Source organism: Betta splendens, chromosome 17, assembly GCF_900634795.4.
Source record: "Betta splendens chromosome 17, fBetSpl5.4, whole genome shotgun sequence".
NCBI lineage: Eukaryota > Metazoa > Chordata > Actinopteri > Anabantiformes > Osphronemidae > Betta > Betta splendens.
The window spans coordinates 8903288-8916938 of NC_040897.2; the positions used below are offsets into that span (position 1 = coordinate 8903288).

Sequence of the window (13651 nt, forward strand, 5' to 3'; positions counted from 1 at the left end):
TCAGAGTGTGTGTGTATGAAAGTGACAGTGACTGACTGATGATTATCCAATAGGCAGGTGTTGGTTTAAGCCCCAACACACTGTGTTTCTCATTCTTATTTCTTGTGTCTTGTCCTGATCTTGGTCCTGGTTTCATGTAACTGGAGACATGATCTAAGGTTTTAAATCTGATTCCATTTCACTCTCCCCTCCGTGCGACGCCTAGCTATTTTCCACGACAAAAATGTAAACACGCATGTGAAAAATGAACATCAAGCGGAGGTCGCTCGCAGTTCTGTTTGCATTACCCCGTTATTTTTCCAACCGAACCACAGAGCAGAGGTTAGAAAAATGCAACTACTTGCGAAGAGGCCTGAAGAGATTGATAAAAAAAAATCCCAACAGTGAGGACACCACTCATTCCGATGTGCGTCTAAATATACACCACCGTCAACAGAACAGACAAAATAAATACTGTTGTTGAGATGAGTCCGCTTGAAAAACTGAGACACTCTTACAGGGTATGCCACATAATCCTGGGAGCCATGGGTCAGAATATGGGCATAAATCAAACCTGACCCGATGATGGCGTGAGAAAAACCCGACATGAGGCCCAGCGTGAGGACTTGGCTTTCAATTTGTATGCAACCACCTGTTTGCTCTGATTATACCTTCACAATTTCAGCTGTTTGGTAAAGCATTCCTTATTTGATTGCCTGAGGACAGAGACTGATTGGGGGGGGGGGGTGACCAGTCAGATCTACGCGGTCTCTACGGGAACACTTTAAGGAAACACGTGGTATGTATTCTATGCACATTTGAGCTGCCCAATGAAACCCGATTTCCACCGCTGCAGGCAAGATGGAGGACGCTTTTCACAACTATGCGCTATAAAAACACGTGTTTTACGGGTTTGAGATGACGGTTCTGCATATCAACAGAACACGCGTACGTCCACACTATTTAAATCACTTCTTGTTACCTCTGTCCCAGTATTTGTGTGTGTGTGTGTGTGTGTGTGTGTGTTTGTGTGTGTGTGTGTGTGTGTGTGTGTGTGTGTGTGTGTAGCTAGCCAAGCCCAGGGCCATCTTTCCTCTGGGGGAGTATTGTCTTACAGATAGCCGTGGTGGTCTTGTCTTCCCAGTTTATTTATCAAGGGATTACGGAGTAAAGCCAAAGGAACTTTCTCAGCCCCCTCTAGGATAGGATGGATAGGTTCCATCACTTAGGACCAGCTCTTTCAGTTTCCGTTCCTAATTCTTAACTCGAGTAACAATGGAACAGTTGTCAACTGTGCCAAATGACCAGCAGCTCAAACTTTCGAGTGTAGCTACTATAAGTACGTCATATCAAAGATACACAAGTGTTTCTTCTGAAGCCGTCGACCTTGGCATCGCTGACGGAACTGAGCTTAAACAACATCCACTCCACAGCCGAGGATCTGGCTGATCCATCAAATGGAATAATTCAAGGCCTTCTCAGACTACATTTCTATAAACGTACAGTAGGTGTGTAGACATCCACGTTATGAGTCCTCTCTGTTTTCATTCATATATGCTGAGAAACCCCCCAGAGACCAACCCACAACCACTGTCATCTCTAACTCTCAAACCATTTTTATGAACTGAGACTGAGATATTTCCCAACCAACAAAAAATAAAATGACATTCCCTCAAGTTGTAGCAAAGTAAAGGACTGGTTCTAAAGATAGAAATACAATCTCCTCTTTAGATTCTGTTGGTCGATTAGATCATTTAGAATGGATGAAAGTTAACCTAACTTTTATCTATTGAAGTTACTGACGGAAACGAAATACGGAACCAGTAGCCAAATAGCGGCACGAGCAGAGGGAACACCACTGGTCCACATGCCGGTGGGCTCTCAGTTCCACCACACAGGAAGATCCTCGCTATTTTGGCAATACGCTTGTTTATGTCGTTGTCCCCAAAGAAAACCCAAGGCATCAATTTTATTCATAATGACTGGCGTTCTTGCTGTCGAGCAGCAGGATAATTGTATTTGGACAACTAACAATTACCCTTCCTAATTACAACACGTATATAAATAGAAAGGGAGGGTCGACTTGTGCATAAAACGCAGCTCCCATTGAGTTCCTCATTATAAGCAACAGACATTAACTAGCTACGCTTCGCGTTCCAGGAACAATACCCTCCAGTTTAGAAAGTGGTCAAGTGGTGAGGTGAGGCTAAGCCTAAGGCTAGCAAGACTGACAAGGTGCCCAGAAAGAAGAAGAAGCAGAAAGATCAAGATGCCTGGTGTTGCTCAAATACTGTAATTGGGTTTGATACTGTTACTGGATATGTGGCCTGTTAATCTAAGAGTCTAACTTCCTCAAACTACTCAGCACATGTGACTCACTTCAGTCGCTTTAAGCTAATTGTAACAGCTCTTTACTCAGCGTCTCCAAAAAGGCCTTGAACAGACAAGACTGCGGATTTACAGCGTTTCTTTTCTCTTCTTCCCCCTCGTTGCCACATTTTGCATCTATCTCTCTCTCTCTCTCTGTCTGTCTCCGGTCTTTCTAAATCACTTTGTCTTCATCGTTCTATTTCTTCCTCACTCTGCAGTCTGTCAGCCGGTCCTCCGCCTCGTCTTCTCTCTCCCTCTAGTTTCTGAATGATGGCGGGGCTAATTAAAGAGAGACTCAGTCCGTTGTATATCACAGGGAAAAGTCCTTGAGATTCCAATCAGTAAAGAGACTATGGAGTCTCTCCCTCTCTCCACAATGAGGCTTATTTACACTGATTAAATCACTCACAGATGATCTAAAATGGAAAGCCTCTATCCATGTAAACATGGGTGTTTCTGTGGGGACTGTTGACAACTCCTGCCCATCTCTGCAAGCAAATTTACGAGAATCACACAGAATGTGGCAAGAATTCTCCCAGGATCCAAGTGGTGTTGCACCGCAGAGAAGGAAAGGGACGGAAAAAGAGAAGGAAAAAGGACACGGGAGTTCATCGCGTCTGCGATATGGTGGAACACATGGGCCCGAGCAAAGAAAATAAGCTCGTGGACAGAACCTTTGAGGGTCCATGTGTCCATTTGAAGCCGTCCAATGGACCAAAAATCACCACAAAATTCATAACACAAACGCAGGAGGCATGTGCGTAAACGCCACAGCAGCAGCTGCAGGGTATTACTGTGCCAACAAGCTTATGTCTAGAAGGCCTCAAACACTGAACTAACAGGTATCAGGTGAGGCTGTATGAAAACACATGCAGGCATTAAGGAGCGAGAGAAACATGGGGAAAGGGTCTACTGTACATCAAATCAAGTTGTGACCACTGTAGCTTTACTTCGTCTTCGAGGGATCACAATACGGCATTTGTTTCCAGAGGGGAAAACTGGAGTTGAAAATGATGTTTGAGAGTGGACGAGGTGGACGAGGGGCTGCGCCATCATTAGCTAATGCACTGCAGAGTAAGGCAGCCAGCACGGCCTGATGGTTGGACCCAGAGGCACACGCAGCTTATGAAGATGGGTTAAATGTACAGTTTGGCCAAGAGCACTTATACACTAGTATCAGCTGCTATCCAGTGTCAAATATTGAATAAAGTAAGATATATATATACATATACAAGCTGAGTCTGTTTTATATAAAGGTGTCCTCAGTAGCTAATGAAAGAATCACATGTTTCTATTGTTACTAACGCACTTTATCACTAAAATGTGAAATGAATTAATAACTGAAATTAATTATTCCGTCATAATGAGAAGGTAGCTTATTATGACATTATTATAGGTAGTATTTGTTTATTTAAATACTATTATGCAGTTTTTGACTCCTCTTTTAAATACAAAAGCAACAAAAGTAAAATAAACCCAAGAACCCAAAAGAAATTTCAGAGAAATTCTGCTTATATATATGTCCATAAAATGTAGCCGCAATGGTAGTAAAATATGTTGTGTGATAGGAAAAGTTTGTTTTCCCATCAATCATATCTGGGTTTTTATTATTATTTTTATAGGAGGCTGAAATAAGAAAGGAGTCGGGTTTTCGCAATGAAAGCCTCCACGCTGTGTTGAGGTGCTGTCGTGGTGAGTGGAAGCCTTCCAATCATCCCACTGCTCCTTGTTTCCATTATCTAAAGGCCCAGGCTGCTATTATCATTCCTCCATAAGACTGTAATAAGAAGCTGAGCTAAAACCAACAACCGGATAAGGTAGACCTGCTCATAAACTTGTGCTGCAGTATTTTCTCTGAAGAACACCGTAAAGGCTTGAATGAGGCAGGATGAAGGTGCACGTGAATGCACTATTCTGCAGCGTAAGATTTATCCCAAAGTTAACAAGTACAAGACATAAATTTACCCTCTAGGTCATATGAGCCGTGTCATTTTTATGGACGTGTCAATAAACAGCAGTCTGTGGCTTCTCGAGCGCAGCTGGATCTAGAGGGAGCGACTCGACGGCGATTTCAACAGGGCCGCATTCAGGAGGAGGGAAAACCTCGGCTGCGCGCTTCGCGCTGGGGCCCAATAAGCGCAGCCACGTTTGCTGGAGGGCGTCCAGCGCTCGGCTAATTGTGCCGACTCAACACGATCCAGCCCCTTGCTCCCCTAATATCCATAACGTTAACCACTTCCCCTCGACCCGCGTTCGCGCTCCGTGTCAATAAGGGCTGGAAGGCGTTAAAACAGAGTCCACGCCGCTGCCTCATCGGACTCTCAATAGCGGCCTTTCAGTCTCCAGCATGCTGCTAGTATTGTCACAGGGTGGGCTGCACATTCAGGCTCCTTACTGGACTTCTAAAAACCCGATACCTGCACATTACGCGCTTGTATGTGTGTGTGTGTGTGTGACCCCATGATGTATAGCAGCTTATAGTGCAGACTCTGTGTAGTCTGTAACCCCCTGAGTTGGAGAGAGAGCAACCACAAAATAGTTTGGGATAACATCCCAGTGTAAAACCGCACAGTCTCAATAATTCCTTTAATAACAACTGCATATAATATTCTGACTTCGTTTTGACTCGCCTCTTTGTGCTTTACTTCACACATTCAGCAGTTAGAGGTTATACAAAGCACCACAAAGTTCAGCCAGCGCTTTATTTGCTTTGCTATGGGACAATAATAACATGATGCCAAATTTGCTGGAAAATACAGCAGATGCTTAAAGTTCAACACTCATGAGGTGGGGGGGGTCGATGAGGGTATGCGTGGGTTTAAGGTGGCTACGCTGACACTAGCTGAACACCAGAGACTCAACAGTTCTACTTGACGGGGCCCCGAGGGGCTGTAAAGGGTGGAAATTAAGAAAGGCCACGGATTCGAGGCAAAGCATCGCAGCAGGCGATGGTGTTTATGGTCGCACTCGAGCTGGGATGCGTGCGTGTGGAGCATCTGACAGCACAGAGGAGCAGAGCCACCGATGTCCGCCTGGGGACCACCTCATTCTGCTCTAACAATTCTCCGGGCGCTTGTATCCAGCTGGATGGGTCTAGTTTGTATGGCCTAGCTGGAACCCTTTCAATTCTGTCCCACTTTGTCTTCGTGTTCCGGCCTCGCCTGCCACCCCGTGAATACTAATCAAGCACACACACACACACACATAGACATGCAAACCTCCGGTACACACGCAAACTACAGCCTGAGCATCTCTCTGCATAGCTGCGTTAGAGCAGCCATTAAGCCTAGCAACTGACACCGCTCTGTCTGCACGTGCATGTCCTCAGAGTGAGTGACTACGCGTTTGGATGAAGAACCAGTCAGGCTATGATGTTGTTCCACAGCAGCATACCAGTGGTTTGCATGTTTGGGCTCATTAACTACAAATGGCTTCAGTTTTATGTCCCTGCCAACCAGTTTCCAACACAATTGCTACATAATAAAAGTCATAATAAAATAAGAGTGTTTTTGTACCTTCAAGGCAGACATTTGTTTCAATTCAGTTTGATGCATTATAAAAAAATCTGCTCGCCTAAAAACAGTGGACAGAATATCTTCAGTGCACACTGAAGTGGACTCCAGTTCTCAATTTAATCATTCCTAATATCAGTCAGCCCGCTGATGATAATTGTCCATTTTCTACTCTTAACTCGAAGGAAAAGGCTGTAGATTTTGCAGTATAAACATTATTCTTCTCCTAATAGTTTCGGCACTGTGCAAACATTAACGTAGCGTGCGGGGTCCTTTGTCGCACTAGTGGAAAAAATAGCTCACAGCCCACGAGAAGCCCGCAAAAGCTTTCCAATCAATACATTCAGCATTGCCAAAGTATATGATTAAAACAAAGAAGTTAAACTAAAGCGTCTGGAGACTCGTTGCAGCACAGCTGATGTGTGTGTACCCACCGTGGCCGTGATGAGCGGACCGTGGTCCTGCGCGTAGCGTAACGCCACGTTGACGTGACCTCTGACCTTCAGCAGCGCCAGCTCCAGGTTGTGGTGGCTAGCCATGGCGTGGGTTAGCTGCTCCAGTAAGCCGGTGTACCTCCTCCACGGCTGATCCAACTCTGACACGCTAGCCAGGCAGCCCCGCATCACGTTGAGGCAGTAGCCCACGCAGGGCTTGATCAGCGTCAAGCCTCTGCAGTGGGAACAGTACACCATCTTCACCAGGCCTTTCACGCACTCCTTGCTCAGGCTGACGTGTTCGGTGGCATTCATCACGCCCAGGCCCTCCTCCAGCGCCAGACCCAGTTGCCGTCCAGCCCCCAGCGCTCCGGCCAGCTCCTGGGCCATGACGGCGGGATGGGACCCGAAGGGGTTGACATCCTGTCGGATCATGCGAAGACAGTCGCCCATTTCGCTCTCCAACGTCCCTTCGATGCCTGGATTGATGAGGCGCGTGTAGACTAGCGGGAAGAGGTTGTTGAAAAAGTGGTGAACCGCCACCTCCACAGAAACGTTGGCCCCTCGGAGGTAGAGGGAGAGTGAGGAGAAGAGTTGATTGACATGGGGTAGGGCTTGGCGGGACAAGGATGAGTAGGTCACCTCCAGCAACGAACTCAGGTGGCCCTGGGAGAAGGACAGCAGGTACTGGAACATGTCTGCAGGGGAAGAGAAACAGACGTGTGAGCAACAGATGACAAAGGTCATTTCTGTACCCAGCTTCCCACAATCTGGGCTGCAGACTGGCACATTGGAGACAAGACCCCATGAGAATGTGGAAGAACAGAGGCATGTCCTGGTTCTTCTCACGTGGCCCTTTAAGTACTACGCAGTCAAGTCAACATTCTACACAGACCAATGAGATGAGAGAATCCATCTCTCATCTCATTGGTGAGATAGATTTATTAGATTTACTAATAAATATGTATCAAGGTAACGACAGCAGTCAGTCTCATCAGTGTCACGAGCCGTGACCCCTGTTTACAGTCAGGCCGTCGTCTTATCCCACCACCTCCTTTTACGTCTCCATCCACCTAATCCGACCTGATCCCGTGACCCTTGCCGCTGCTCGTCGCTCAGCTGCGCGGCGCTGCGCTGCATGTGCACATGCGTGTGTGCATGTCTGTGTCGGCCTGTGTGTGCATGCCCTGGACACAGCACTCCTCTCTGGGCTGTGATGTCAGCTTAAAAACATGCTGGGACACGCAGCAGCAACTGTACAGAAACTGAGACAGGAGGAGGAGGGTGCCAACACACATACCGCGCTCATGCCCCCACTGTATGTACACACACAAACACAGTAAAACAAATTAATACAACAACAAAAGTGTGACTAACATTATAGAAAAGAAAGGATTGAATAAATAACTCATAGTGAATCTATGCCAGCACATCGAGTGTTACCAGTTTGATTGCCTGTGTGTCCAGGCCCTCCCTTCTCCCAGACAGAAGGATAACAACAGTCATGTCCTCCTCAACAGCTGCACTAATATGACACAAAGGTAATGCTTAATGCACCAGAGGATACGGCTGTCGCGGTGCGGGTGTTTTCAAGTCGCAGCCCATCAGACGGGTTCTGAAAAAGGCGACTGTGTATGAAAAATAAAGAATAAAAGGCTCAGAGCCTCCCCATTCAACTGTGAGGTCCACCTTAGGCAGCCACGACGCGTTCACACCACAGAGCTTTAGGTTCCACAGCATTACATAATGCTGTTATAAAAGAAAACAGACAGAGATGCGGTGCCACGGTTTAATCGTCCGCTCCGTGAGGTGTGGTGCAGGCTGAAGCCGAATTATTCCGCCGCCATTTGACAAGTATCTTTCATTGAATTTATGACAGGTCATTAAACGTCTAAAACATTCTGTACTCGTTAAGGAGCTTATTTGTGTTTGCCAGGAAAGTGATACAGAGGGAGAACATGAAAAGGAAAGCGGGACGCTGCCAGGAAAAATGGACTGAACGCAGCGACTCCGGTTTGATTCAAGGAAAAACAACTACTGTACAAGTGGACTCCACCTTGTGAACATACTCGGACATCTGGATTCATTTGGCCCCCGGGTCCGGAGCACTTCCCCGGCTCTCCGTGGCTGTTACTTCAAACGTGTCCTCCTCTGGACACACAGGAGCAGGACAAGAGTTCACCTTTCTTCCTCTCCACACTTCCTCTGACAAACAACAACTACATCCCACGAGTCATTCTCGCTTTTTCTTTGTTGCATCAGATATTTTGTGTTCCCACGTGTATCATGTCCTCTCTCACGCCCCAATAGATCCGGGTTTTCATTTTGTGATAAATCAGGGACAATCGCTGTGGGTTGTTTCCTCCGCTTTCCAGTACTCTGGAAACCAAAGGGAGAAGGCTTTTTAGGTCCTAACTACCGCTGCATGATAGTCAATTAGGTGGAATTGTCTGACCACTGCATCTGAATCTGGATGTGACCACACTTTGTTCAGACACAGAGTCGTGGGTGGGTATCATTACCACGTCTCCCATCAGCAGGCCTCTTAGGGAACCAAGTCTGGCTGCATTGAGGATATTTTTCATGAGGTAATTATCCCTAATTTGCAAGGAAGTCCTAAAAACACTAAAATTCAAAACACATAACTGTCAAGGGAACTGCACTGGAACAAATTAGCAGGCCTGCCTTTGTGTGTCACACTGCTTCATGTGACACAAGGCACTAAATAAATAAAAAAAAAGAAGTATTGCAAACGCAAATGAGACCTTTGCTCTGAGATCACAGAGTTTTAATCATAAGGAGCTATTTCCACTTTACATTCAACATGACAAGGGCTTTACTGGCACACTTAAGGCCAAAGCATCGCCATAGTGAGGCTGCCAAAATAACAGAGTCAAAACAAGCAAAATGGCAGCTCTATCACAGGCGCAGGGTTCCGGTCTTTGTTGCTTAGTGGTTTCTGGACTGGTCATGATTTCCATGTTGTGCTGAACACTAAACTAGTGTTCAGCACAAGTGAATCTGAGCAACACAAGGGGCTGTAACGACAGGGTGGGAATACTTGATCCAAGGGTCTGTGTCTGAAATGAAAAGTCTAAGAACGCTACATTTCTGAAATTCAACCAAGATTTCCCAGCATCACCATGTGTCAGGCTCAATTTGCATCACCTGTAGCGAAAACTGTTTTTTTTTTTTGTTCTTGATTTTACTTTCTAACCAAAATGATCAAGATCAGATTATCTTGTTGTCAAATATATGAATATGCAGGGTCAGCAAAGTAAAAGTAAGAAATTGTATATTTGTGGCAAATGATCACTACCTATAAAGTAACAGACCTAAACCATTATTCAAGCAGCCAGTTGGATCAAGAGGTTAAACAATTAGTTAACCACCAGAGTGTAGTGAACGTAAATATAAATTCACTCCAGTATCTGTAAGGTCCAGTTACTGGTCAATCAGTGTTGTGGCCAAAAACTACACCATAAACAAAAAGAAACGCCCCAAGCAACTAAAAAGGTTATTGAAAAGCACCAGTTAGGTCATGGATACAAGAACATTTCCAAGTCCTGGAACATGCCTTGGAGTACAGTTAAATCCATCATTAAGAAGTTGAAGGAGCTTTGCTCTTGCATAAATCTGCCCACAGCCGTACATTTGAACGCGAAGGAGACTAATGAGGGAGGCTGCCAAAACAAAACGGGAAAAGATGCATGAGGAGAGAATCGGTGTATTACTCCATGTATGTATTCATGTGTATGTGCAGGTACTGCAGGCATGGCTGCTGAGCACGTGTGCATGCTCGCATGCAGTAATATTGTGATAATAAGGCAGGAGACACTGTTCTCATACCACGGGCTCGTGGGTCATTCCTATCTTGGCAATCACTCCCGACTAAACCTGAGCAAGTCTTCCCAGGCAAAGCTTTTTAATCCCACCAAAGGGTTGGGTTTCAGACAGGTCAAAAAACAGATATGCGTTAGTGACACGTGCGTAGATTACATATCCTTGTTTTAATTAGTAGAAATACTGTACATGTGGCCCTCTCGCACCCTGGACTGGTCCTCTTGGGTTACAGGGAGGAACTGCCATGTCACACAATCCTCTCAGCCTCTAACCTTTAAGCAAACAGTTCAGTGGCAATAAACTATTAATAAATAAATGAATCAATCTGTTGATTCATTATGCCCGTTTGCCAAAGTCTAAAGATGGAACACGGTATGACTCATCGGTCATGCAAGCAGCAGAGGAAGGCTGTTGATGCTAGTGTGACCTGCAAGAGGTGGGGAGGCGCGCTGCCAAAGTGCTGCTCGAAAACGCACATCGCAAATGTGCGGGTGCACATACTCCAGCTAACCCCCCGGCCCCAAATCCTAATTCACTTGTCTCGTCCTATCAGGGGGGCTAACAGGTGGATAATTAGTCTGAGAGGGAGGGCGCGGGGAGGTTAAGGAGGAGGAGGGAGGGGAAGTGTGTGGGGAGGGGAAGGGGGGGGGGGGGTTCTAGTAGACGGCACCCCGTCTCTCCACCAGCGTTCTTGCTCGTTAAAGCGGCAGTGCAGAATTGAGAACCGTAAAACATCTGGATTGTAAGGCGCGGTGCGGAGGAAGAGCGGATGTGGAGACCGAACAGGAGGCGGATCAATGCCCTCTCCTCTGGTCAAAGTAGGAAAACATGATCGAAAGCGGGGGAACGAGCAGACGGGAGAAGGACGGGGACAGAGGAGACGGAGCACATGGGCAGAGGGGGAGGGGCTGGGGGGGGGGGGGTTGTTCAATGGCTAATACCATAAAGGGGAGATGTGGAGGGCCAGCCTGAGGGCAGACTGTTGACAGGCTGATGGACAGCACCTCTGCTTCTAAGTATTAAAGGGGCCACAAGTCTGCAGTGACCTCGCTTTTCTCTTTTGTTTATGAGCATATAAATCACAGAGTCTTTTTGGTGTATTGCAGCGTTAAGCATTTGATTTCAGTTCATGTGCATTTAATAAAAGCCCAAAGCCGATGTTCAAACTATTAAAAGATGCTACAATTAATAATAACTTAACACAAATATGAGTGACAAATTAATTCTTAATAGTTCTGACTTATAATAATAATAATAATAATAATAATAATAATAATAATAATAATAATAAATCAGCCCAATTAAAGGATTCAGACTCAGTTGGAGTGAAGCATTCATGGTGATCCATGGAAGGTGAGAGGACGGCACATGGCTGGGCAGGGTCACAACAACACTTCCTTTGTTTATCCATTTCTCACGTCTATTGTACCTCATCCTGTAAGGGATGAATGACCGCAGGAGCCACGGCTACTGTGGGGACTCCTCAACCGTCTGCTAGGAGCCACAGAGGCAACTGAGGACGGGGGAGAGGAAGCAGAGGACAGTGGGCTGACGTGATGTAGTGAGCTGGTACTTAAGAGAACTTCAACATTCTCTGCACTGAGGTAACCGTGTGAGTCACGACACGGACGCGTCACAAGGCTCCACTTGGGCATCATAAGCTCAAATAAGGGGCGTGTGGCTTGTTGTGCACCTTGGGTGGATGCACTTTTTCCAGACTAGCCCTCCGATGTCTTTCAATGCATCTTATTTTCCCGACATGACTTTATTTTTTGGTCAGACGCTCATGTTCTAATTTGCAGCTCTCATACTTTTACACTCACACACTCACACACTCTATGGCTTTTGGGATCAGTCTGGGAAGGACGGGTGCAGCGGCGTCAGACGGGACACAGGAAAAGGCCTAATCAGGAGGAGCCCAGTACAAATCCCATCAGCTAGCCAAACAGATTGTGATCCAGAAAAGCCAGATTCTCTTGGACAGGGAACAAACCCTGGGACATGCGAATTTGTCAGATTACCAAGAAACGTCCTGGACATCAGGCTCATCGTGTTCACACGACACCCAGCTTAGTCCAAACCTGGAAAAAGTGCGTGTGAAGAAGTGTCACAAAATGATTCAGCACGAGAAGAGATTGTGGAATTCGGTTTCATTTCACGCTAATAGGTGAAATTATAGTACCAACCAACACAGACCTATTTATGTAGGCACTGGATGTAAGGCTGGCGAGCTCGGCTGGAGACTCAGGCCGACTGTGGTTTTTAAGGGAGCAGAATAACAATGAAGTGAATGAAAGGAGACTTTTGGGACGAGGAAAAAAAAAAAAAAAGAAGTGGAAGAATTTTGTACAGTTTAATTTCGTGGAGCACACACTTGGCAGCCGGGGGTGTCTTTGAGACAGGCTCAGTAGGCTCCCCGTAGGGCGCATGCCAGCAAGCGGGGCTTTGGCACCGGGCCCGCCTCGGCCCAGCATGCTCTCGTTAGGCAGCCGGTGCTGACAAGGCAGGGAGCACAGATATAGAGCGGGACACTACGGGGCAGAAGGTGAGTGGCAGCGAAACCTACGAGTCGACGGTGGAAAAGCGCGTTTTGTTCAGCGGCGACTAATGAAGCTTGAAACTTCAGCGACAACAAGAAACTATTTAAACAGCACACCTGTGCGCACTTTCACTGGAATTCACGATTACCACTTCCCCCAATCGAATCCACCCCCACATACTTTTACACCTCGCTCCCTAACCCCTCTGGGGTTTCTCACATGTACGTTGAGGTGAGAGAGGCAGATGAAAAGACAAGGTAATTAGGGGAGCTTAGAGTGTTACTTTATGGCTACAAGCGACTTGCCCCCTCTTTGTTCTTTTCCTTTCTTCCATACTAATCCCACCAACTCTAACCCAAAGAGAAAAACATCCTTCTCCCATGCGCCGTGCGCCCCGGAGACCAAAAAAGGCGTGTTCAGAGCACAAACATGCTTAGGACGCACACATCCAGACCCAAATACGCAATATATTTGCTCCATAAACACATTTCTCCTCCGCCCTGCGTGATTAAATGAGACGTGTAGGGATAGATTCCGGATATCCTCCCTAATTTGAGCATGAGCTCATGGTACAGCGTAGTGTCGTGCCGTGTCCAAGCATCAGCCTCTAGAGCAATAACCCTGTCGGTCAAAACATCTGCGGAGGAAAAGAGGCACGAAGTGTGAGAAAAACTGAGATCACAGACGACACGAGGGAGAGAACTTCCAGACATATGCAGAGATCGCAGTGGAGATAGAGCAGACAGACAGGCAGGCAGGCAGGCAGACAGGCAGACAGAGAGACATGCCCACACAAACTGTGGAAACAAACACATATAAATCATCACTTCTTAATGAAGGAGACAGTTGCCGTGACGCTGGCTGCTCTGTGCGAGCCACCCATGATGCTGCCGACAGTCAGAGTGAAGCAACGGAGGAATTGTCTTATGGGTTCGAAGGCTTCAGGCTTCATATCTGTGGTCTGGAGAAGGAA

The 13651-nt window shown here is 46.6% G+C and overlaps 1 protein-coding gene across 2 annotated transcripts in view; it reads right to left on the bottom strand.

Moving 5' to 3' along the window:
* The window catches only part of gpc5c (glypican 5c), a 63039-nt gene that overhangs the window by 42307 nt on the left and 7081 nt on the right, over positions 1 to 13651 (bottom strand). For both annotated transcript variants that reach the window (XM_029132044.3, XM_029132043.3), the window contains exon 3: positions 6296 to 6993. In XM_029132044.3, coding sequence (XP_028987877.1) covers positions 6296 to 6993 — 698 coding nt within the window. The remainder of the gene's footprint in view (positions 1 to 6295; positions 6994 to 13651) is intronic.